General features: G+C 37.4%; 1 protein-coding gene across 1 annotated transcript in view; it reads left to right on the top strand.

Moving 5' to 3' along the window:
• TERB1 (telomere repeat binding bouquet formation protein 1) overlaps positions 1-25,540 on the top strand; it is a 51,255-nt gene that overhangs the window by 13,071 nt on the left and 12,644 nt on the right. The window contains exons 8-16 of the mRNA XM_027842081.1: positions 5,891-6,043; positions 8,663-8,794; positions 10,660-10,785; positions 12,462-12,622; positions 14,123-14,496; positions 17,790-17,854; positions 18,188-18,283; positions 21,855-22,004; positions 22,334-22,398. Of these exons, the coding sequence (XP_027697882.1) occupies positions 5,891-6,043; positions 8,663-8,794; positions 10,660-10,785; positions 12,462-12,622; positions 14,123-14,496; positions 17,790-17,854; positions 18,188-18,283; positions 21,855-22,004; positions 22,334-22,398 (1,322 nt within the window). The remainder of the gene's footprint in view (positions 1-5,890; positions 6,044-8,662; positions 8,795-10,659; positions 10,786-12,461; positions 12,623-14,122; positions 14,497-17,789; positions 17,855-18,187; positions 18,284-21,854; positions 22,005-22,333; positions 22,399-25,540) is intronic.

Raw genomic sequence — 25,540 nt, 5'->3', positions numbered from 1 at the left:
TAGTTGGTGGCTTCTGCAGTCCCTTCCCACTCTGTATCATTGATTCTGTGGTCTGTTCCTGGAATATGGTTCTCATATCTGCCTTCCTCAAAGAATGCAGCCAGTGTGGTAGGATGGAAAGACCACTGGGTTTGGAGTCAGAAAGCTTGGGTCCAAATCCACGCTCTCATACTCACTGCCTGCAAATAATATTCTGGAACCTTGGGCAAATCCCTTAACTTCCCAGGGCTTCAGTTTTCTTCCTCATAATCCCTCCTCCATTTATGTGGGGCTTTATGGCCTTTGAAATGCTTTACATAAATTAGATCATTTGATCCTTAAAACAACTCTGTGGAGTTGGTAGAGCAAACATTATCACCACTTTATCAATGAAGAAATTGGGGCTCAGTGACTGGTCCAAGGTCACGCAGCTAGTTAAGTCTCTCTGGGTCTAAGTTTCCTTATAATGAGTTCGGGGAAGAGAAGGGATTAGTTGACTTTTAGGATTCTTTCTAGTTTTGAACTGGAAGGGCGAAAAACTAGAAAACTCAATTACATGAGTATTCCACCAAAGATATTTTGAGAAGACTTATATGCTTAAGTAAAGCATTAATACAGAATCGTTAATGGCAATTATCCACATTCCAAGGTATAAAAGGACTAGTTATGTTTTGCAGAGAAAATATGATCCCCTAAATTGTAATAATTTGATACTGCTCTCATGAGGTTTTTGCCTTTTCCTTGAACCTTAGAATTCAGCTAAAAGGACATGGGTATAGAATGGCATACTGTCAGCAGATTGTAAGAAATGGAGAATAGCAGAAATGCTGAACTGTTCATTGTGTAGTATGACACAGGGTGACCAAAGATGCTTATCACTTTGCAAGTCTAGGTGTTCTTTATTTGAAATATGCTTTACAAATTGATGAAAACTCATTTTCTGTAGTCATATAGCCTAACTTTATAATTTTTTTTCATAAAAATAGTTTCTAGCGATTTTATCAAAAACTTCTTGAATTCTCGCCTTATCCTGGAAATTTTTCTTATAGTTTCACTTCTAAGTGTAGAAAATTTTGGAAAGACTTCTCCCCTGCTGAGAATTAAATCTTTATATTCCTTAAGAACGCTAGGGTAAAAATAGTCTTGTTTCTTTAATGGTTCTTGCATTTAATTCATGGAACTAGAGTTGTGCCGGGGAAAAGGAAGTCATGACAGAATAATAATTAGTGACCATACATGTAACTAAGTCTATAATTAGATCCCCAGCTTTATGCCTAAGCAGAGAAGGCCAACAGGTGAAGGAAGAACATTTGGGCAAGGATAGACAAGTAAGCCAGATTCTGGACCAGCCAAAAAAAAAAAAAGATGTTGTCTCCTGCTAGTGAACCAGTTACTTGTTGGGTCATGCTGGCTGTATTTGCAGTGAGTGTTAGAAAAACAAATATATGCTACAAGGTTACTAAGAATATATGCTATTTACCTGCATTCGTTAGTGTAGTAATTCATATATTCTGAGAAGTAATAAGAGCATTAGCTAGAATAGGTGGAATGAAAGAAATGCTCTTGGACAAAAGTTATATTACTTTGTTCTGTGTTCGGACTTGACGGAATCATTGTTGTTGTTCAGTCATTTCAGTTGTGTCTGACTCTTCGTGATCCCATTTGGGATTTTCTTGGCAAAGATACTGGAGTGGTTTGTCATTTCCTCCTCCAGCTTATTTTACAAATGAGGAACTGAGGCAAACAGGGTTAAATGACTTGCTCAAGGTTATACAGCTAGTAAACATATGAGACCAGATTTGAAATCCTGAAGATGAGTCTTCCTGTCTCAGGCCCAACACTCTATCCACTGTGCCACCGAGCTACCCTAATATTGAATAGATTAGGAACAGACAAAATTGGCAGCTTGATGATTACAATGGAAACTAAATAAGTAAGTCTAGTCATTATGATTCCACTAGGCCCTTTAAATTTGGGACTTCAAAGCTTATCAAATTACTGTCCCTGGAGAAGTAAAGAGAAGATACTTCTGTACAGTAGAAGAGAGAGTGGTCTAAACATGCTTATCGAAAAGCATAGGTATATTGATGTAAATACAATTTAAGAATTGGTTTGTAATTGATATGTGCATAAATGCCGAATAAGGATTTTCTTCTACATTCCAATTCAAGTTGAATTCAAACATTTATTGAGCACCTATCATGTACAAGATACTATAATAGGTGCCAAAGATAAAAATAAAACAGTCTTTACTTCTAAAGATATTGCTTTCTACTGAGGGGCTAAACAGGCACACGTGAATATAAGATAATTTGGGGAGGGAGAAAGCACTGACACCTGGGAGGTCAGTAAAGTTTATATGTAGGGAGTGGCAGGAAGAAGAAGAACCTTGAAGAAAGTGACCAATTCTAATAGAGTTGAAGAGGCCATATGTTCCGGGCGGAGGAGATCACCCGTACAAAGCCACAGAGATGGGGAGTGGAATACTAAGTCCACATACTAATGACTAGGCTAGTTTGATTGGAATGTAGAGTGAAAAGGAGAAATAGGAAAAATGAGTGGGAACCAGATTGTGGAGGACCTTAATTGACAGATTCAGGAATAGCACATTATCCCCAAAGCAATAAAGAGACACTGAAGATTTCTGAGTCGGGGAGTAACGTAGTCAAATTTTGCCTCATAAAGATTTGGGGGGACATGTGTGTTAGGAATGGATTGGATAGGGTGGAGGTAATTAATGAGAATACTGTTGCAGTTGTCCAAGGCTTAATGCAACCAGCATAATGTCACCTACAAAGAGAAGCATGTGGAGACTGTCACCATTTATAGGGTACCCCTCTTCAATCTGGACCCCAGATTAGGCATCTTTCTTGAGAAACACCTTTGGAAAGTACATAGCTCCTTGCCTTATGCCTTGCTTGATATTAATAATCAGAGGCTCACTAAACAAATTTATTTCTTTGTGTCTTTCAAAGACTCTTGTATAGTTTTAACATATGCATGGAAAACACCTTGTTGGAGAGAGCTTTGAAAGTGACATTTTCCTGTTCCCACTCATTTCCTTTTTTTGTAGTCAGTAAGCACAGTGAATTGACTAAGCTTGCTTAAATGGTCATATTTTTGCTTCATAATATTAATAGTTCATTGTTAGTGACCATATTACATTTGAACAAATAGGTGAGCCAAAGAAATTATTCTTATAAAAATTTCTAGTCATGAGAAAGCAGATATATGGACCTGAATTTCTTGCTGTTTTCTTGATCATACTTTTTTGGTCGCAATAATACCGGTAATTTTTTCCAAATCATTAGATATCTTCCCTGGTTTTAGATATCTTGAAAATTCTTCAGTACCCTTAAAATTATCTTATTAAGATGGCATGGACTTCTTCTCTACATACATGGGCTACTCTAGTTGCACTTCCCACTTTTCTTTTTTTTTTTAACTTTTTTTATTAATTTATTTTAATTTATCAACAATCACTTCAATAAGCATTTGAGTTTTAAATTTTTTTCCCCCTTCCTCTTGTCCTCTCTCCCCAAGATGGTGTGCAATCTGATGTAGGCTATCCATATACATTCCTATTATACACATTTTCTTTTCTTTTTGTGAGGCAATTAGGGTTAAGTGACTTGTCCAGAGTCACACAGCTAGTAAGTTTTTTGAACTCAGGTCCTGCTGACTCCAGAGCCAGTGCTCTATCCACTGCGCCACCTAGCTGCCACATATTTTCACATTAGTGATGTTGTAAGGAAGAATTAGAACCAATAGGAGGAACCACCAGAAAGAGAAAACAAAACAAAACAGAAGAAGAAAAATAGCAAATAGTATGCTTTGATCTTCATTCAAACTCCATAGTTCTTTCTTTGGATGTGGCTAGCATTTTCCATCATGAGACCTTTGGAAATGTCTTAGATCCTTGCGTTGCTGAGAAGGGCTAAGTGTATCAATGTTAGTCATTGCACAATGTGGCTGTTATTGTGTACAACGTTCTCCTGGTTCTGCTCACTTCACTCAGCATAATTTCATACAAGTCTTTCCAGGTTTTTCTGAAGTTTGCCTGCTCATCATTTCTTATAGCACAATAATATTCCATTACATTCATATACCACAACTTGTTCAGCCATTCCCCAATTGATGAGGAATTCCCTCAATTTTCAGTTCTTTGCCACCACAAAAAGAGCTGCTATAAATATTTCTGTACATGTGGATCCTTTTCCCATTTGTATGATGTCTTTGGGATATAGCCCTCGAAGTGCTATTGCTGGGTCAAAGGGCCACTTTTGTTTTCTTTAGTGCCATTTTTATTTTTTCATGTAGCACACAAATATGGTGATTCCATTTGTATTTTTTTAAGTTTATTTTATTTTTATTGCTGTCTTTTGTTTTATTGTCATTTTCATTTCTAAATATATTCCTACCCAGTGAGTTATCCCTTGTAACAAAAATGAAAAAAAAAAAAGGAAAAAAAGCAATTCATCAAAACCAACACCTCAGTCATATCTGAAAATGATGTTTGGAGGGGGAGGGGAGTTGTCTCAGCTAACTCTGACTCTGAATCATAGGAGTTGGTGGGCTTTTACTCCCCAAAGGATAGGCAAAATGCTAGTTTATTTAAGCTCCTGCCCTCAAGGGTCTCTTGTTGACTGAGGATATCAAAAGCCTATTTTCTTCAGCTGAGGAGTTGGGTCAGGCATCTGGGTTGTTAAATTCTTAGTGATCAGGACCTCATCTGGTCAGGTTTGAAGCCACACTCAGCACCCACTACATGTAATATATACTTGGAGCCATGGGAGGATTGGTATCTGAGGTGACGATTTTAGATGGAATCTTGGTGGCAAACAGGCTGAAATATTTTATTTTTTAGGAGTTAGTGAGGTAGGGCAGAATAGATAGTGCCTCTGTGTGGTGCAAGATGTTCTGAGGAGAGGAAGCCTATAAATCTGGTCCCTTGGTGGGATTGGATTTGAAGCCCAAGCATTCTAGGATTAGGGATGGCAAAGGGAGAAATGGGTGCTGGAGCAAGGGTCTCTGTGTCAGCAGCCACTGCCACCTACCTGGGTGCTCGGTGATAATGGAGGTCTTACCCAGTAAAGGGCACTGGGCAATGAAGATTACTTTTGCATGACTAAGGACTTACTCACCCTTGTCTGGCTTCTGCCTTCCACAGTGCTCAGATTGTTCAGTGACACAGCACAAAGTAGTGCTGGCTCCACAGATGGAAGGGAAACCTTTGGAGAAGAGGACCTACCAGGCACTGGGAGATGCTGGCAAAGAAGGAATAGGTGCTGGGCTAAGAACCCTAGAGGCAGCGGTGGACCCCACCTACCTGGGCTCTTGGTAGTCGTAGAGGGCTAAGGCATGCTGGTTTTCTCAAATGTAGCCAGCCTTTAGATAGCGCTTAGAGGTTTACAAAACACTTGACTATGGTATCTCATTTTATCTTCACAACAATCCAGTGAGGTCGGCATTATTATCATCCTCACTTTATAGATGAGGAAACTGAAACCGAGAGAGGTTAAATGGCTTGGCCAGGGTCACACAGCTAAGGAAGTGCCTGAGGCAGGATTTGAACTTGGTTCTTTCTTACTTCGAATCTAGCACTTTATCCCCTATGCCATTTGTAAATTGGTGCAAGGTAGTGAGTTTCAGGGCATGGAAGGCTTTAACATCTAAGAGAGTAGAGCTGTTCTTCTGTGCAACCTCCCCCTGCCCCCCCAGCTTCCAATCCGGGCAGATAGCTGCATTTAACTGTCATCATGCATATTTAACATTTCCTTAACTTGTGGACTTTTAAACTAGGCACGTGAAGAAAAGGTAAGTATAGCTACTATTGCAAGCAGTATATAAATTAGATAAAATCATAATTAACTTTCTTTGGTTCTAAGATCTTATTACTTTATTTCCTGAGCACACGTACAGGAACATTTTATATCTATTGGTGGACTGGCCATACTCTCTGAAGTTCTGACAAAGCTGGAACATGATTCCCATGGGAACCTGCCCAGTGCTAAACTGGCAGTGGTGGTGACCAAGACCCTGGACGCCTGCATTGCTGACAATCGTGAGTGATGGAATTCCAATATCTGCATGTGTCATACTTACAGAATGACAATTGAGAGCTGAACTTTAAGTTTGGCATCAACCAAAGCATTGGTGATGGTAGAGAAGTTATTTCCACTGCTTGTGTTTAACCAATAGTAGATGTGAAATAAAGGTTTCACACTAGTAACTAAATGCTTATGTTGAAGGAACAGAAGAAAGGGATCTAAGTCCAGTCTATGCGTTCCTTACTTATTTGGAGTGAATATAAATGTAGTGCTTTCCAATAACTGTGATTAGTCAAAGCATAATTTAGTTAAATTAATAAGTATTTTTAAGCATCTGTTCTGAATAAGACACTGCTAGGCCCTGGGACTACAACAATAAAAATGAAACAATTCCTCTTTTCGAAGAGCACACATTCCACTGGGGAATTCAACATCAATCTATCAAGTAGCAGATTTGTATTGATTATGTCCTGTGTGCCAGGCACTGTGCTGGCCACCAGGGTTAGAGGATAAAAATGAAAGTCTTTGCCTCCAGGGAGTTTCCATTGTATGAGGGGGAAATGGCATGTGGTCAACTGAAAGGAAGGGGGGGGAGGTAGGAAAGAGCACAGCTAACTGGGGATCAGGAAGGGTCGAGTTACAGGTGGCACTACAGCTAAGTCCTGAAGGGTGCTTGGGATTCCAAGAGGTGAAGAAGAGGAAGGACAAGATTCCAGGCACAGGCCTGGACACAGGAGGGGAATGTCATGTGTGGTGAATAGCAGGGAGGCCAGTTTGGCTGGAACATATAGCATAGGAGGGGGATGATTGTGAAATGAGACTAGAAGAATAGACTGGAACCAGATTGCAAAGGGCTCTTGCTAACCTCATCAGCCTCCATAGGTTTAATGATCATATCTATGCAGATAACTACCAGATCTCGATATCCAGTCCCAGTCTCTTCCCTGAGCTTTGATCTCCACATCACCAGTTGCCTGTTGGGACATTTCAGGCTGGATGTCCCAGAGACATCTCAAAGTCCACAGGGCCGAAACAGAGCCCATTATCTTTTGCCTAAACCCACTCCTTCTTTGAAGCTTCACTTGGAATCCCCAAAATCCCCACCATTCTTTCATTTTCCCAAATTTACCACCTCAGTGTTATCATCAATTCCTCAATCTCCCCCCCCCCCATAACCAACCAATTGCTAAATTTCTTCCATTCTACCTTACTAATATGTCTCCCTTTCTGCATTCACAAGCCATCGCCCTAGTTGAGGCCCTCATCAATGTTCATTTAGACTATCACAGTGGCCTCCTAATCAGTCTCCCTGCCTCAGTCTTTCCTGCAATCCATTCCATCTTCCATGGAAATCCATGATTTTCCCTAAAGTCAAATTGACCATTTCACTTCCTTTTTCATTAATAGCCAGTGTCTCCGTAGTGCCTCTAGCATAAAATATAAATGCCTCTGGCTTTTAAATGCCTTTACAACTTGGTCCCATCCTATTTCTCCAGCCTTATTATACATTATACACTCTACAATTCAACTACGCTGACATTCTTTCTGTTCTTCTGTTTCACAGACCCTTATGTATCCTGTTCTATGCCTTTGTATTGGCTGCCCCAGTACCTGTAATATATCCCTCTCCTCTGTTTCATAGAATCTTTCTCTTCCTTCAAGACTCAGCTCAAGTACCACTTTCTACATGAAGCCGTTCCTGAATCCCCAACTGCTAGTTCCTTCCCTCCTTGACTTCCTTGCATTTATTTGTATTTGTTCTGTATGTGTTTCTATATGTACTTATTGACTCCATTAGAATGTTAGCTCTATTAAGAGTAGGAATCATCTTATTCTTTGCATTTTTATCCCCAGTGCCTAGTGCAGTACCTGCTATACAGTAGGCATTTAATAAATGTCTGTTGATCAATTCATTTATCAACTCTATGGGGTAGATAATCTTTCATTTTTATAGATAGAGAAACTGAGATTTAGAGAAGCTAAGTCACTTGACTAAGGTTACCCATCTCATAGACTGCAGAGCCAGGACTCTTAGGATGTTAGAACTGGAAGGGATGGTAGAGATAATCTCATTTAACTCCCTGTACTTCCAGATGAGGGAAAGTGAATTGCCCAAGGTCATATCACTAGTGAAGGACAGAGTGAGAACTTAAAACCGGGATGTTGTGACTGTTAGGCCAGTGTTCTCTCTGCCCTATTGCTTCTGGGCCTACGAAAGGTTGATGAGAGATATAAAAGTCGAGAGGAATTACTATAGAGAGCAACCTTGCATTATTAATAGTAGCGAGATCATGACCTGGTGACACATTTCTGTTCAAAGGCCAAGCACAATAGGAAGAGTATATTACCACGTAATCAGCATGACATTTGTCATGCAACAAGAATCCCAGGAACCAGAGCCTACATATGTTCAGATGAGGCTGAGAGGGAATGTCTTCCTTGTTCAGAGGACAGCCTTTCATAGTGTGCTGGTGGAATGAGGTTTTATGCAGGCAGATGTGATTCCCCACAAGCTCCCAGTGGTTATGTATCTCCCAAAAGGAGTTAGAGAAGACTCTGGAAAATAGACAACATACATATATATATCTGAAGTTTTCTAATACTTATTCTTTTTTGATCTTTTGTGCTTACAGCTGCTGTTGGGGTAGTACTAGCCAAACATCACATTGTATCCAAGCTTCTGACACTGCTACTTCATGAGAGTCTGGATTCAGGAGAACAATTTAGCATTATTCTTGCCCTTGGACATTGCACAGAAGCTTGTGGTAAGTATGGGCTTCATTGAATGGACTTGATACCACAGATGACTAGGAAAGCACTTCATACGTTTTGTTCCGTAATAAGCCTGGGCCAGCGTGGAATATAGGAAAGAACCATAGACTGGGAGTCAGTTAGGCCTGATTCAAATCCTAGCTCTTCTACTGATACTTTATTCAAGTCATTCAACTTCTCTAAGGCTCAGTTTCCTCATCTGTAGAACGAGATGATCTTTCTGGTTCCTTCTAGGTCTAGAAGGTTCCCTGATCTGAATTCTCCTGAGAATTACCACAGATCCTCCTGAGACATAACTTCCTGGTCTTTAACAGATTCACATCCTGTCAATTTCTTTTTCTTTGTTTTGATTCCCTCATTTTAGTTTTGAGCTGAATATTCCACTGGAATATTGTCATTAGAAAATAAAATTGATATGACATGTTAACATGTTTCCTATCTTCCTAGCCAACTGTAAGTTAGGTTGTACAGTGGATAGATGCTGGACCTGAAGTCAAGAAGACCTGATTTCAAATACCATCTCAGAAATTTATTAGCTGTGTGACCCTGGGCAATTCATTTAACCTCTGTCTGCCTCAGTTTCCTCTTCTGTAAAATAGGGATAACAAAAGGACCTTCCTTGCAAGATTATTGTGAGGATCAAGCAAGATAATATTTGCAAAGTTCTTTGCAAACCTTAAAGCACAATGTAAATTATAGCTATTATTTTGTAAGGTAAAACCTATAATAGGTATCATGAACTTCAAATTATAATGATGTTTCCTTACAGGGCTCTAAAATTTCTGTCTTTTCAAATGGTTATTCAAATTTGGGAATATGCAGAAAACAAAAACCATGAATCTCTTATATAATTAAGTGGAAAACTTGAAATTGTGGGGAAAATACAATACAAGAAAAAAGTAAAGAATTAAGAAAAAGTTATTTCCATCATATAATATTTATTGAGTACTTGTCACATATGTTTTAGGAATTTTATTTATAAAAATCTGACTTCCTCACAAAGTGTTAGCCACATTATTTTAACAAATATTTACTTACTATGTGTTCAACATTGTGCTAAAAACTATGGAATGTAAGAATAATAGAAGATATATTCCCTGCCCTTTTTGAGTTATAATCTAATGAGGTAGATAGGACTTGTATAAGCAAAAAACATTTAGAGTAATGAAAGCAAGTTTGAAGTTATGTTTGATTCTAAGTTTTATTGGAATTCAGAGAAGGACTCCTCTTTAATCCTTCATTGACAGATGCAGAGAGCACCTTAGATTTTTAAAAGCTGTGCTAATGAAGCACAAGGCTCTGTCTAGGCCAATCATGCTGGAAAAGCTTAGAGTATAGAGGTACTGGGTGATTTTTTTTTGTTTTTTGTTTTTTTGTATTTTTATCCACGGCAAATATTGAAGACCATTTGCTCAGTTGTAGAAGGGCTGTGACCTGCATTAGTAGAGAGAGAAATCTTTGAAGCAAGTACAGCAATCTATCTAAACTATATGTATGTAATATATATGTATGTTTAGATACACATATATATCTTAATAACTGTACATAACACACATATTCAAGTTCAAAAGTAAAATGTTATCACTTGATAAAATGATACATTTTTAGAGCATAGATTATTGCCTGGGTTGAAAATGCTTTAGAACTCTCTCTCTCTATATATATATTTTTTTTCCTTTAATTTTTTATTAGCATAATGAACAACATTTTTGATTGGGAGAAATTGTGTGATCTGTTAGAAATTCTTGCAACTGCTTAAAATTCCTGCAAGAAGGAATTAAAGTGTGGTTTAGAGTATTTAATGATGAAATAATTTGCTGTCACAATTTTATCTAACATCATATATTATATTTTATAGAAGAAAATCAGCTTCATCTATTTAAGAACAATGGTCTTCCAATAATGATCCAAGTCTTAACTGAATCACAGAATGAGGAACTAAACAAAGCTGCTACCTTTGTGCTGCACAACTGCAAAAAAATTAGTAAGTTTACTCTTGATATAAAAAACAAATCAAAACAAAACAAAAACAGTTCTTCCCAGTTTTATATAGATTTATTTGCATTTATGTTGGTGGTAAAGAAGAAGAAAACCCTTAGTAACCTAAAAGCATTTTATAAATCTGAGCATGGTGTGATGGAAAGAATATTGACTTTGGAGGAGGACCTGAGTATGAATCAGGGCTCTGCTACTTAATGGTATACCTTAGTGAAGTCACTTACCCTGTTTGAGACTCAGTTTGCTGAAGAAGAAAATGAAGGTAGTGAAGTAAGATTCCTTCCAGTTCTATAGCTATGATCCTATGAAGGAATTGGGGATATTTACCTTGGAGAGAAGAGTCTTGGTAGCTATAACATAGAAAAGGAGTTAAGTTGACCCCCCATGACCTCCAAGAGCTGGATATGTGGGTGGAAGGTACAGAGAGGCAGATTTAGGCTCACTGTAAGGAAAAAACTTCCTAATAATTAGAGCTACCCAGTTGTAAGTAGAATGGGCTATCTTGGGAGGTAGTGGACTTCGCTCTCACTAAACTTCTTCAGGCAAAAGCTGGATGGTCACTTGTTCAGTATGTTCTAGAAAACATTCTTGCATTGGCACCAAAGAAAAAAGTGGATTTCCCTACATTCGTGGTGGATTGTGGAACGTTACCCATACAGTCAGACTAGATTGATTTGTTGTTTAGTTCTGCTAATATGCTTTCTCTCCTTTATTATTCTCTGTTATAAGATTCTCCAGGATATGGGAGGAAGAAATAGTTATATTTGGAAATGAAGATGATATAAAAATAAAAGATAGCAATTTCCTTTAAAAGAAGATTCTTATGTTAATTTTGGGGTTGGATTAGATGACCTTTGAAGTTCTGCTGAACTCTGACATTCTTTGATCCTGTGAAATGCCTGCTCCTCCATGAAGTCTTTCTTGGTCCTTACTATTGATTTCCCCCTCAGACTTTATATAACCTTTTCTATAATGTACTTATCATGTATTATTGTGTCTTTTCAAAAAATTCATTTTCCTTTTCATAAGAACTTAATCAACATCAACAAACAAGATCATTTTAACATGAAAAGAATAAGAAAAAGGGAATTGTTTATGAAATTAAATTATTATGTTTAGGTTCTTTTTTTCCCACTACATACATCTTTTTTTGTATAATTTAAATTTAACATGGTAGTTCTAACACCACCCTGTTTTTATTTCATTCTGAACTTCCTTTTGCTCTCTTCTGTTTGGTTTTTTTTAATGATTCATTAATGTTCTTTCTTTGTTTCCTTTCTTTTTGAAATATCACTATCATTACCCCATGCTCATTTCCAAATTTCCCCCAAGAAACAAAAATAAAAGCCTTCCCTGATAACAAATAAATATGGCCAGTCAGATATGATTTGGTTTCATGACTATTCATATATGTCATTTTCCTACTAAATTTTATCTTATCTAAAGTCTGTTATCTCTTTCTCCCAGTACCTAGCATAGTATTCTGTGCACAGTAGCCATATATTAAATGCTTCTCGAGATCTTTCATGAAGATAAGCTGGAAAGGTGGTAGATGAGTAGACGAGCAACTTTTTTTTTGTTTTATTGCCTAGTTAAATCACTAAAATGATAAAGCTTTGTAGTAAATGATAAACTATCCACTTTTTTTCTGTTTTATAAAAGCAGAGAAATTATCTCTAAACCTAGAAGAATTTTCTTCTAATATGAATGAAGCACAAGAGTTAAAAGAATTGAAGGTGAGAGAGAGGAATATTGAAGACTTCTGGAGGAAAGCAAAAGAAATTCTTCACAGAATAAAACAGCTTGAAAATAAAGAAGATGAGGTCAGCCTGCTTATTTTCAGGAACATAAAGCCTCTTGCAAAGATTTTTGTTAAGGTTGGAGGCAAAAATCCTTTCTAGATGGTTCTATCACAAGTGGGAGAAATATGAGCATATGAAACATGTGATCAAAACTTTTCATTTGAAAATATAGACCATGATAAAAAGAAGCTTTTGGAGAAGACAAGACTAGCTAGCAAGGATGGTTGAACAGATCATTTCAATTCTTCACTGTATGTATGCACATGAGTGTGCATGAGTGCACAAATGTATGTGTGTGTAAATACATGTGGTAGGATCATACCTTTAGAGTCAATAGGAACCTTAGCGATGATCTGATCAGGCTCCTGCATTCTCAACTGCCTAAGGTCACACTGTTCATGGGTAAAAGTGACAGAATTTGAACTTGGATCCTCAGTCTTCATAGCTAGTGCTCTCCGCACTATCTCATGAGGCTTACTTATATACGTATATGTAAATGTCTGTGTATCACAGAGATCTCTCCTTCCTCTTCTTTAGTGTTAATGTTACCAGAATCTCTTTTTATAAACATCATTATTCTTGCTTTTGGCCAGGTTGAAGAGGCTTTGATTTAATATTCACTAAAAAACAGGCATATTCTCAATGACTGTTCTTTGCTGGCTCCTGGGAAGACACAAAGATAAATAAGACAGTAAACCCTTGAGGAGCTTACAATCTATTAGATATGAGGGTCCAGGCCTCTCACTATTTAGAACAGCAAATAAACCTCTGTTCCCCATTCCTGAAAGTGATGAAAGAATATAAAAGGCATTTTTGAAGGTCAAGGCCTTGGGCTTAGCCCTGGCAGAATCCATTTCTGCAGAAGTTCTGTGGAGCTGGATGCGCATCCATCTACCTTCTGGATTGGTACCTGGCAGTCCCCCAGAAAATTGGTGGACATGTCTCGTTGCCAGGAAGCTCCTTCTTAGACTTAGCAAAAATCAGCTTCCCCCTTCTAATATAGAATAGCTCCCATTCCTTCAGGGTTTACATGTTATTGAGCATTCACCGTAACAGCCTGTGAGATAAGGAAGGCAAGCATGATCATCACCTGGTGTAAGTAAGGAAACTGAGGCTCAGAGAGGCGAGCCAACTTGCCCTTGGTCACATAGGTAACAAGGTTTGGAGCCAGGATTGGGACGTGGTGTCAGTACTCCAAGTGTGGGGCTTTTTTCAATATACTGCTATGGGTTTTTGCCCGTGATGCTAGCTAACGTTTACAGTTGCATTGAGACCTGTATAGAAGACAACACAAAGAAATGAAATAATTTCTCTCTTCATATATTTTTTGTTTTCTATAAAATGTTTGCCTATTTTTCCCTTTCGCAATCTAAAATGGAGATGTTTCCGATTACTTATAAAAATGTATTTCTGTTACACTTTATAAAATTCACCTATTTCTTGTGTAGAGAATGAAAGGAAAAGCAAAACGTGGATAATAGATCTTCTTGGAGTTATTTACTTGACATTTTTCTGTTACAGGAAAAAATAGAAAGAAGAGAATTGGTTGGTGATTCTTTGCCAACGAGCTTAAGTACCCAAAATACGTCAAAACACTCTAGAGTGGATAGCATTGATAGAGGTACTAATGCAGAAAGAAGCTGCCCCAAAAAGCAGTGTCAGCCTCAGAGCTGTGAGCCGAATGCTGCAGAGCGGTGTGATGGCCCTGTAGGGCATGAGCCCCAGAACCCATCGAGGAGTGACAGGGCAAATCCAGTCAGCGCCTGTTATAAAAAATGTGGGCCCGCCAATGTTCTGAGCACCACTAGTGCGCCATCGACTGCCAGTGCCCCCAGAAGGCATAGCTTATACAGAGGAGCGGCTTGTGAAAAGAGGGCTTTGTCCTTACAAGCAAGGTACAGTATGTGAAAGGTAAACCTAAGCAAAGAGCAATGAAGCAGGCATGTTTAATATTAATATAACACATCCCACATTCATACTGCTTCAGTGGATCTGTGATGTTATTGATGTTGGTATTGCCTGCACTTGTACAGATCCCAGGTCACTCACCTCTTCTCATTCTGTGACACCCTTGTCAGTGTTCTCCTGTCAGTTCTCTACTGGAAGTCCCCCCAGCTTGCTGGGGGCTTTCCTTTAGATCTTTTGACATTACTTTTGACATTACTGTGCAGTCTGTGGGCTCTCCATTTGTAATCTGCTGATCTTATCATATGACATATTCAACCCCTTTTCTGGTTATATAACTCTTTGATTATATATTTCATGCAGCTTTGGTTATGTTCATTGTTGGTAATATCCTATGGGGGCAGCTAGGTGGTGCAGTGGATAGAGTCCTGGGCCTGGAGTCAGAAGACTCCTCTTCCTGAGTTAAAATCTGGCATCAGACACAAGCTATGTGAGCCTAGGCAAGTCACTTAACCCTGTTTGCCTCAGTTTCCTCATCTGTAAAATGAGCTGGAGAAGGAAATACCAAACCACTCGAGTAGCTTTGCCAAGAAAACCCCAAATGGGGTCGTGAAGAGTCAGACACAACTGAAAAATGATTGAACAAAAAATATGCTGCAGCCTATTTATGTCCATCAGGTACCTCTCCTTTGCCCTTTGGGTGACTAGTAATTTTGATTCTTCAATGATTTATAGCTCTATTGCATCATTGGAATACTGTTGGCATTACAAAGATCAGTTTTTATTTCAGGAAGAAGCCTGGAGTTATTGAAAGCATTGCACAATTTCCCAGATTTACTCCTTCCCACTCTATTTCTCTTATTAAATTCTAGGACAGCTCATTATCCATCTTCAGTGCTTGTCCTTGATCTGTTGGCTGGCTTTCCCACTGTGTATCAGTGTCTGCAACAACAGAGAGCCTTTATCCCCTTGGTTTTTCCTTTCTGGATAGTTAGGTAAAACCCTTAAATGTTTCTGGAGGCTCCACATCATTCCAGGGGTTGATGTGATCAGCACAGAGTCCTCAACAGGAAGTAGAAGTCGGGTACTCAGCTGTTTGTGCTGGTCCAGGTTCTTACTGAGGTAAGAAGAACAGGCAGATGAAGCCATTAAGTCAGAACCAGTTAGCAATGCTTACTGAAAGATGCTTACTTTGGATAGAGAAGTTTGTGGGGATTAGACAAAACAGAAATTTTCTTCAGTCTTATGTACATAGTTCATCCTTGAGATAATGACATATGTGAGGCCTCTCCTGATTCCCACAGCATCTAGAGCCTTCCTCCTCCCTGAATTATTTTCTATTTATTTTGCTTATAATTGTACAAGTACATGTTATCTCCCTCTGTGGAATATAAACTCCGTGAGGGCAAGAACTGTCATTTTTGCCTTTATCCCCAGAACTTAGCAGAGTCTAGAACATGAGCATGTCTAGAACCTTTCTTTCTTTCTTTCTTTTTTTGTTTTGTTTTGATTTTTAGCGAGGCAATAGGGTTAAGTGACTTGCCCACAGTTAGTAAGCGTTAAGTGTCTGAGGCCAGATTTGAAAGAACCTTTCTTTCTTAAGTATGTAGTCCCTAGTCAGACCATTTGATTTTTCCTGTTGACTCTTCTCTATTTGGCCCCGTGTTTTTTGTTTGTTTGTTCTTCTGGCCACTGTTTACAGTTTTTCAGCCAAGAGCCAGCAAGACCTCCTTGCTGCTGGTGACCGGGCAGAGTCAGGGATGGGGAAATAGTTTTGTCAACTGATGCTAAAGAATTGTTCATGGGATTTAGAGTCAGAAGGGATGTTAGAGATGAAGGTCACCTATGTTTTAAGCTAAAGGACTGGCATTGGCCCCCAGATTGTCTGCCTCTAAATGTAGCACTCATTCTGCTGCACCGTACTAACCTAGTGCTCCTTACACAGATAAGATGCTGAGTCCAGAAGACTCATTTCCACTGTCCTTCCAGTGTTCTAAATGCCACTGAACATCTTAAACTTTCTCTGATCATTTCTTTCCCTTCTTTTTTCTCATTTTAACTTGATTATGCCTATATGAAAATGTTGAAGATGGAGAGGAAAACACTATTTGACTTCTCATGGTGGCCAGAGCCTTCAAACCCACCTCCTCACCCCTCTATTTCAGCCTTAGTTCAATCATGATGCCTTCTGGTTCCCAGTTTTCTTTAATAGTTTCCCTTGCAGCTGAGGTGGCTCACCCATGTAATATCATGTTAGATTCACCTATGTTTGGGAGATAGAGGATTTCATTTCCATGAGGGTGGGCAATTCTGACAGTTTCTGCTGAGTAACACCTAAAATACCTGCTGATTGGAAGTAACTGTCATGTAGGCCCTCTGGTCCTATGTATGCCATTTATTAGGCAAACACTGAGTCCAGAGTAAGAGCAACCTCTGCCTGAGGGAAGAAGAAGCAGTATATAGATTGGGAGCTGAGCCCAGGTAAATCTAAAGGCCAGGCCATGCTGGCACTGAGGTTTCTTCAGACTACCAAAATCCACATATGCTGCGATGGATGGGAAAATCAGTTGTAGATGTGTCAATTCAGAGTGAAAGGAGGTAAGATAGGGGATGCTCAGGGTTTTGGCTCTTGTGTGAATCAACCTGCCTTACCAAAGCTTTGGCCTTTTTGTGGCAGCTGTTTTCTGCTTTTCACCTCCATCCTCCATTGACCTGCTGATGTCAGCCTGATCTAGGTCAACCAGGCCCTCCTCTGCCTTAGGAAACCATTTCCTATCTTTGAGCCTCAGTTTCCTCATCTGGGGCTATGCTACTTGGTCTCCTCTGATTCCTATTACCCTGCTGTAACAGTCTTTTCATTGATCTCTCTACTTCTTCCCCCTCTAATCCATGCTGATGCCATGTCCAGATTCTTCTGAAAATAAACGCAGGAGCTAAAAGTAGAGAGTTAACACTCTATACTTTGGCCACTTCTTTTCTCTTTGTTTTCCTCCTTTTATTCCTTTATTTCTTTCTTAACCACTTCTTCTCATTTATCTCTGATTTTATTCTTTCTCCTCTCAGAATATCTTAGGTCTGCCAGTGGCTCCGAAGATTATATTCAGGGCTACTGAATTTACAAACTCTTCCAGATGTATGTAGTCAGCCCCTGCCGCGCCTACTGCTCCCCTTCTGCTTGCTAAATACTGAGCATTCTTACTGTGCTTTGTTCATAAAAAGTGCTTTGCCCTCATTGCTAATGTTATATTTTATTTTTAATACCCTAATCTCCACTTTCTTTTAGTGAACAAGCTTGTAAATGTCCAGCTCCTGTTGTCAGAAATAGAAAGCATCAGTCACCAGTAACAGGTACAGTGACAAAATTTTTCATTTCCTTTTTTAAGCCAAAATACTTAATTGGGTATTACAGCTAATAATAATACTCATGTATCTCTTCTCCCTTCCTTCAATGATGGCCTAACACCACTGTTCTCATCACTGTCTGGTAAAAGCATTCTCTTTCTAAAACTTCATCTCTATTTGAGCAGTGGGGGTCTGTTTTAGGAGAAACCCATTAAAATGTAGAGGATGGAGCACTTCAGTACACTCATCCTGGGGGAGGAAAAGCCCTTTACAGATGCTAAGCCCTTTTTGTTATCGTGAATGTAGATAAATCTTGTATTTTATAATATTGCTTTTCAGATCCACTTGCATTGTGTTCAGACATAATCAGCAAAGAAGCTTCCAATTTTCAAGGAAGTGACAGTTATCCTAAAACATTGAATTTCAGGTGTTCAGGTAATTTTTTTTTTTTTAACAATTAGAGCTACTTCATAATTAACACAGTTCTAGATTGTCAGATAGTTATTTAGTTTTTTCTTTGCAGAGCTACTAAATTTCACTTTTCTTCTTCAACATAAAAAATAAATCTCCTAGTCCCAAATTTAAAACTTTTTTTTTTATAGGCTATTAGCCCCTAATTCTATTCTTAGGTCTAAACTTAGTTCTCTTACCAATCCAAACTGATGCCCTCTTTCTCTCTGAACATCTCTGGTCACCTAGAAAACAATAAAAAAATCCAGTGTAATATGGTAGGAGCATGAATTTCTCAACAACTCTCCTTTCCTCTGATATAAACCCATGGAAGGCTGCTCATTGGCTTTTCTGAGCTAATGAATGAAAAAACAGAGCTCATTTTAGTTCACTTTTTGGAACAACTGTCTTCTTCCTGATGTGTACATTGTAACTTTATTAGATAACAATTTTTCTTTCATATTTTTGAGGTCTTAATGTAAAGCAGTGTGTTTTGGATTGTTCTGTAAACACAAATATAAAACTTTTTTTCGCTATTTCTAGCAAATAGTATAACAATGTATAGTAAACATTTTAAAATTATTTCTTCTTTCTCCATGGCATTTCAACACACTTCCCATAGTTTTTAGTCTGTGACCTCTCTCATAAAACTCTAGCTCTTCCCCCAAACCCATATTCTCTCAGTAGATGTCCTTGCCTCTTGTTTGTAGAGAAGATCAGTACCATCCAGCATGAGTTCTCTGCCTGCCTGCATCCTACCATAATGTCTCATTGTCAGTGTATCCACGTTTTCATCCCTCCCATCAATCTTAAGAAGAATTTCCTTTTTTTCTTCTCTAAACATCCGTTTACCTGTGTTCTAGACCCCATCCTTTCCCTGATTTTCTAGGAGCTCAGTCACAATTAGTGAAGCAGTGTAATGAGGTGGAGTGAGCATTACCTTGGAGTCAGTAGACTAGAATTCTAATCCTACCTTTTCCTCTATCTGACTGTGACTCTGGAATGTATTTCAGCCTGTTTCCTTATCTTTAAAGTGAAGGAATTGGATTCAGTAATCACTGAAGTCCTTTTCAGCTCTATTCTATAGTTCAGATATTTGTCCTTCTAGCGTCTTCACTCTCTTCTTATAGAATGTAAATTCCTTGAGGACAGAGACTTAAATTTTCTTTTTGTATCCTTGTTACCTCGTTACATCATCTAGTTTATAGTCAGTATTTCATGGTGGAGTGGGATTGGACCAGATTCAGATTTTATCCCTTCCACTTTCAAATATGCACAGGTCTGTGCTATCTTTAGGGTATGTATGTAGGAAGGAAGAAAGAGAAATTTATTTGCTCCTACTACCCCTTATTGCTTCCATTCAATCTCATGTTTTCCTTTCACCATAAAATTCCTCAAATTTATGAGCTCTGCCTGCTGTCTTCTTTCCCTAGTTACTCAGTCCCTAACTAACCCTCCAAAATCTGTCTTCCTTCCCTGCTGTTGTCTTAAAGGCTTCCCTTGATATTCTTGCCAGAACCAGTGTCCTTTTCCTAGTCCTTATCTTCCTTGACTTCTCTTTAAAGGTATCGCTATTTAATCATCCCCTCCTGCTTGCAATTTACAGATTCAGAATCACAGAATTGGAAGGGATCTCAACATCCATCTCATGCAGTCCTTATGTGGAACTCTCTCCTTCCTTGGCTTTGGTGACATAATGACTATTCCATTGGTCTCTTTTATTATAGTCCTTTATCATCTCTCTAAGTAGTCACTGGTTGAGCTCATTCACTTTCGCCCTTTCAACTCAAGAGCCAGCCTGCAGTCAGTGCTCTCACATCTGTGACCTTGCTCATTTCACTCTAGGCCTTTATTTCCTTTTTTCTATAAAAGCAATTTTTATCATAAAATTGACAGTGCTCAACAAGTACAAATCTTCAAAAACACAAAACAACAATAATAAGAGCAAAACCAAGGTGTACATAAAATGTTTCTATCACTTACATTTTGTTTAGCAAATTATATATACTTAAAAAAAGTAACAATTGCCTTTTTGTTTACATGCCACCTTTACCTTCTTTTTGAATATATTTTCCAGATTTTGTTCTGTCTTTTACTTAGTTGAAATCAGTATGTAATATTCTTTTTATTCTGCTTTTAACTCAGCATTACTTTACATGTTTTCCATATTTCTTTATATTCTTCATATTTTTTATTTCTTGTGGTGCAACATTATTTCATTCTATTCATGCAGGAAAGAAGGAAGGAAACAAACATTTATTAAGCCCCTACTATATGCTAGGTATAGTGCTAAGTGCTTTACAAATAGTGTCTTATTTGATATATCACAATTTTTAAAAATGTTCCCCCAGTTGTTGTACTTCGAATATGTCTCATTTCCAGGTTTGTTTGGTTTTTTTTTTTTTGCTGGTACCAATAATGCTACTAAAAATATTTCCATACAAATAGTTCTTTTTTCCCCCTCTTATCAATAGCATCTCTAGTGTAGATCTCCAATGCAGTTACTAAATCAAATGGTATGAACAGCTTTGTAAATCTCACCATATAATTCCAAGTAATTTGCAAAAAGATTGTATCAATTCACAACTCCAGCAACATGTGCCTATTTTCCTACAGCATTACCAACACTGAATTTGAACTTGGGACAGTTTAATCCAGATCCATTGCTCTTCTTTCACTGGACCATTGCCACAAAAGAGCATTTTACTATTTTTAAGATTCTTTACTATCTTAATAGGTATAAAGTAGTATCTTGGTTTGTTTTGCATTTCAGTAATTATTATTAAATAGCTTGAATACCTTCTCAAGTAGTTATTGATAATTTTTTTTTTAAAACTGCTTGTAAACTTAGGCAAGTTATTTTCCTTTTTCAATCTTCAGCTTCTTTATCTGTAAAATGAGGGAGCGATCATCTTTGCAGTCTCTTTTAGCTCTGATTCTTGTCATCTTATTGTAACTATTGGTTTTCCCATTTGTTCCCCAACTAATCAACACCATATAACCAATTCTTAACTGCTTTTCTAAAATGTCACTTTCATCATGCCACTTGTTTCATAATTATATAATAATTGTCCATTGCCTCCTGTATCAGAATTAAACTCCTCTGACTTTCAGGACCCCTCTCTTATTTTTTCCTATCCCCAACCCCACTCTAATCATTTCCTACTACTCTCAACATCCCTCCCATTCCAATAAGGCATACCTAAAATATATTCTGTTAATTCCTACCTCTCTGCTACTCCAATAATTTAGCGTTCATTTGGATTCTGGCTGTTTGGTGTGTGTTTGCTTTATCTTCCCAACTAGATTCTAGATGGCTAAAATTGTTTTATATTTATTATGCATCTTCCCACAGCATTAGGCATGTTGTAAGTATTCGGCAAATGTTGGCTAATTATCTACAAACATAATGTGATCATATTCACCTTTTAATAAACATAACTAAGTATCTTATTGGAGTATAGTTACCATCCTAAAGATAATATTTTGCATTCATAGACTTGTAATTAGCTGTTTTATAACATCTGTCTATCATCTTAATGTGCTTTTTTTTTAGGTTGCATAGAAGTAGGAAAATCCCTGAATAGCAGAAATTTTAGCAGGCTCTTGCACTCTTGCCCATTCCAATGTGATCTCCACAAAGTCATTCTGGAAACTGAAGATAGATATAAAAGTGACTTAAGGAAATCACTTATCTTTAACAAAGGTAATTCAGCAGCTTTTAACTGTGTTTATGATAAAATTTCTGGACTGGATTTAGCTTCTAAACTATGAAATACATTAAAGCTAAGGGGGAAAAGGTTATGGAAAAGAAAACGTGTTTCTGAGCAGTCAGAGATTCTTAAAAAGTCCTGGGGAATAATTTTAGTCTCTTTGGATAGTTTTTAAAATTCTTAACAGCTCACCTAAACTTTTCAATGTAAAATATAGGTCTACATTAAATATGTATTTTACATATTTTACTATATAGATTTGACAAGTGATTGCTTGTATGAATACTCTAAAGATTCTCTAAATAATTTTTATATTTTACAGAAATACTATTGACTCCACATAAGAAAAAAAGATTTGGTAGTGAATCTTCTACACATGAAGAAAGAAATAATTTTCAAAACAATTTCCAAAGTGAGTTCTGAATTTTTAAAAATAAAATAAAGTTTTCCTGTTTCAGGTATTTCCCTTGGGAAAGAAGAGAGCAGATGACTGATATGGAGATGTTCTTATGGGCTTTAATTCCCAATTTCCTTGTCTATAAAATGTGGAAAGTATACTAGGTAATCTGTAAGATTCCATCTGGCTATGAACCTATGAATGATGAATAATAATGGCTTACATTTACATAATCAACAATTGAAGCCAGGTTTTCTGACTGTAAATCCAATGTTCTAACATTCAACAACCTTGTTCTCTTTCTTTAAGCATCTTCATTCTCACTTAATCTATAGACTTCTTCTTTTCCACTTTAAAATAAACACTACCCATCATGACAATTAGAAAAATACTCTGCAGTGAAGCATTTATCGGTTCACTGTTTTTCAGATTCAGTAATTATGTAATGATCACCATGGTAAGCAAAAAATGTTAATAGTAATAGCTGACATTCATGTAATGTTCTGTAGCTTTCAATGTACATTGTACTTTCCTCATAATAATCCTCTGATATAGGTAGTGCAAATATTATCACCATATTGCAGGAAATTGAGGCTCAGAGAAATTGTACTTGCTATCAGTAATACAGCTAGAAAGGGACAAGTTGGGACTAGAATCCATGTCTTCTGGCACCAGTTCTGGGGATCTTTCTTCTGTAGCATTTACTGCTTGTATATACTCTTTTCCCGCAGCCCTTATATTACTGAATTACTTTAAAACTTAGTGTGTTTACATCTGAATAAAATAATGAACTCTTGCTGTATATTACATCATCAATAGTCCTAAATTTTAACTCTGGTGAAAAACTTTACACGTCCATTTCCCTCTTTTTCCCACTCCACTTGGGGCTGCTTCTTAATATTAATAGCTAGTATTTGAGAAGATTACTTATTGAATGTGTTGAGAAAAAAAGATAACTGTGTTAAAAATCAAAATTACCATATTTTACGTTGTTTTAAAAATGTTCTTTTTTATTGTGAACCTGATATTGACAAATGTGAACATTTCCCTATTCAAAGAAGAAAGAAAAAAGCATTGTGTCAGTGTATGTGACTCTCCCTGTCCTTTAACAGTCCTCCCACCCCCCAAATAATATACTTCCCTTGTAACAAATATAGTCCAGCAAAACTAATTCCCATATTGCCCAAGTCTGAAAATTTAGATCTCGTTCTATACCTCTGATTCATCACACCTCTTCTAAGAGGTGGGAACCATGGTTTCATATAAATCAGTCTTCTGGAATAGTGATTGGTCATTTCATTTATCATTGTTCTTAAATAATTCTCATGTCTTTTCCTTTACAATATAGTAGTCATTTTACAATTTTTTCTCCTGGTTCTGCTCACTTCTTTTTGCATCAAGATCAAGATTCCTTTGTCTATAGTTGTGAAAGCTCCCTGCTCCTCTAATTTGTTTATGATATGAACTTTTATAGTTAGGTCATGTATCCATTTGGAATTTATTATGGCATATGGTGTATGATGTTCATCTTAACTATTTTCTGTAAGACTGCTTTCCAGTGTCCCCAGTAGTTTTCAAATCAGGAATCCTTATTTTAGGAGTTGTGTCCCCTGGGTTCATCAAATACTGTGTTGCTATGTTTGATTCCCTTCTGGGTCTTGTATATTCAGTTTGTCTAAGGAAGGTATAGCTAGGTCCTGATTAGTGCAATTAATGAATCCTATGAAGTGGTCATTGGACTGGAACTAATTATCCATATTTTACATAATTATAACTTCAAATAGTTGGAATTCAAACACATGTAAACACTTCACGGGATTCATTATTTGCACTAATTGGGACCTAGCTGTATAAGTGGGTATAGGTTTTTAGTTATGGTTCTGGATTGTATTTGGGATGAACTCACCCATAATATAGAGAAAGATGGCAGAACAGATTAGAAAGCAGATTCCAGCAATACGTTGTTTACAATTGAACTATAAGGATTTATATAGAATTATGTCAGGATCTGGAGCAGAATTTATTATGATTTAAGTGAACTTTTAAAAAGCAGGAATGGCAAAGTAAAGGAACATAAAAATAGATATGATTAAAAGAAACAAACAGGAAAACAACATGATGCTTAAGGACATATGAAATGAGGCAGCTAGGTGGCTCAAGTCAATAGAGCCCTGATTGATTATATATTTCACAGCCAAAGGTGGAGAAGCTCTATACAGTAAGTTATAACAAGACCTGGAGCTGACTATGCTCAGATTATGAGCTTCTTATTGCAAAATTTAGACTTAAATTGAAGAAAGTAGGGAAAACCATCAGACTGTATAGGTATGATTTAAATAACATCCCTTATGAATATGAAGTGGAGGTGAAGAAGAGAAGAATGGATTTAAGGACTTAGATGTGGTAGACAGAGTACTTGAAGAACTATGAACGGAGGTTCACAATATTGTGAACAATAATAGGAGGCAGCAATAAAAAAAAAACATCTGAAAGAAAAAGAAGAGCAAAAAGAGAAAATGGTTGTTTGATGAAGGTTTACAAATAGCTGAAGAAAGAGAAGGGGAAAGGAGAAAGGGAAAGATATACTCAAATAATGCAGAAATCCAGAGGATAGCAAGGAGAGACAAGAAGGTTTTCTTAAATGAGCAACGCAAAGAAATAGAAGAAAACAATGGAATGGGAAAGGCAAGAGACTCTTCAAGGAAATTAGAGATAACTAGGGAATGTTTCATGCAAAAATGGGTGTGATAAAAGACAAAAATTGTAGGGACTTAACAGAAGTAGAAGAGATTAAGAAGTGACAAGAATATGCAGAACTATATAAGAAAAATCTTAACATCCTGATAACCACAGTGGTGTGGTCACTGGTCTAGAGCCCTGAATCCATCACCTCTCTATCAGGAGGCATATAGCATGCTTCATCATCAGCTCTCTGGAATCTTGGTTCATCACTGCATCATAGTTATTTGTCTTTATAATGTTGTTGTTGTATAAATTGTTCTCCTGGTTCTGCTTACCTCACTCTGCATCACTCCAAACAGGTCTTCCCAAAGTTCCTCTGAAACCATCCCTTTCAGCATTTCTTATGGCACCATAGTATTACATTACAGTCATATTTGTTCAATCATTCCC

This window comes from Vombatus ursinus, unplaced genomic scaffold (genome assembly GCF_900497805.2).
Source record: "Vombatus ursinus unplaced genomic scaffold, bare-nosed wombat genome assembly UNPS02014864.1, whole genome shotgun sequence".
Classification (NCBI taxonomy): domain Eukaryota; kingdom Metazoa; phylum Chordata; class Mammalia; order Diprotodontia; family Vombatidae; genus Vombatus; species Vombatus ursinus.
Note: the sequence above shows the minus strand (reverse complement) of the source record. Positions and strands in the feature narration are given on the sequence as shown.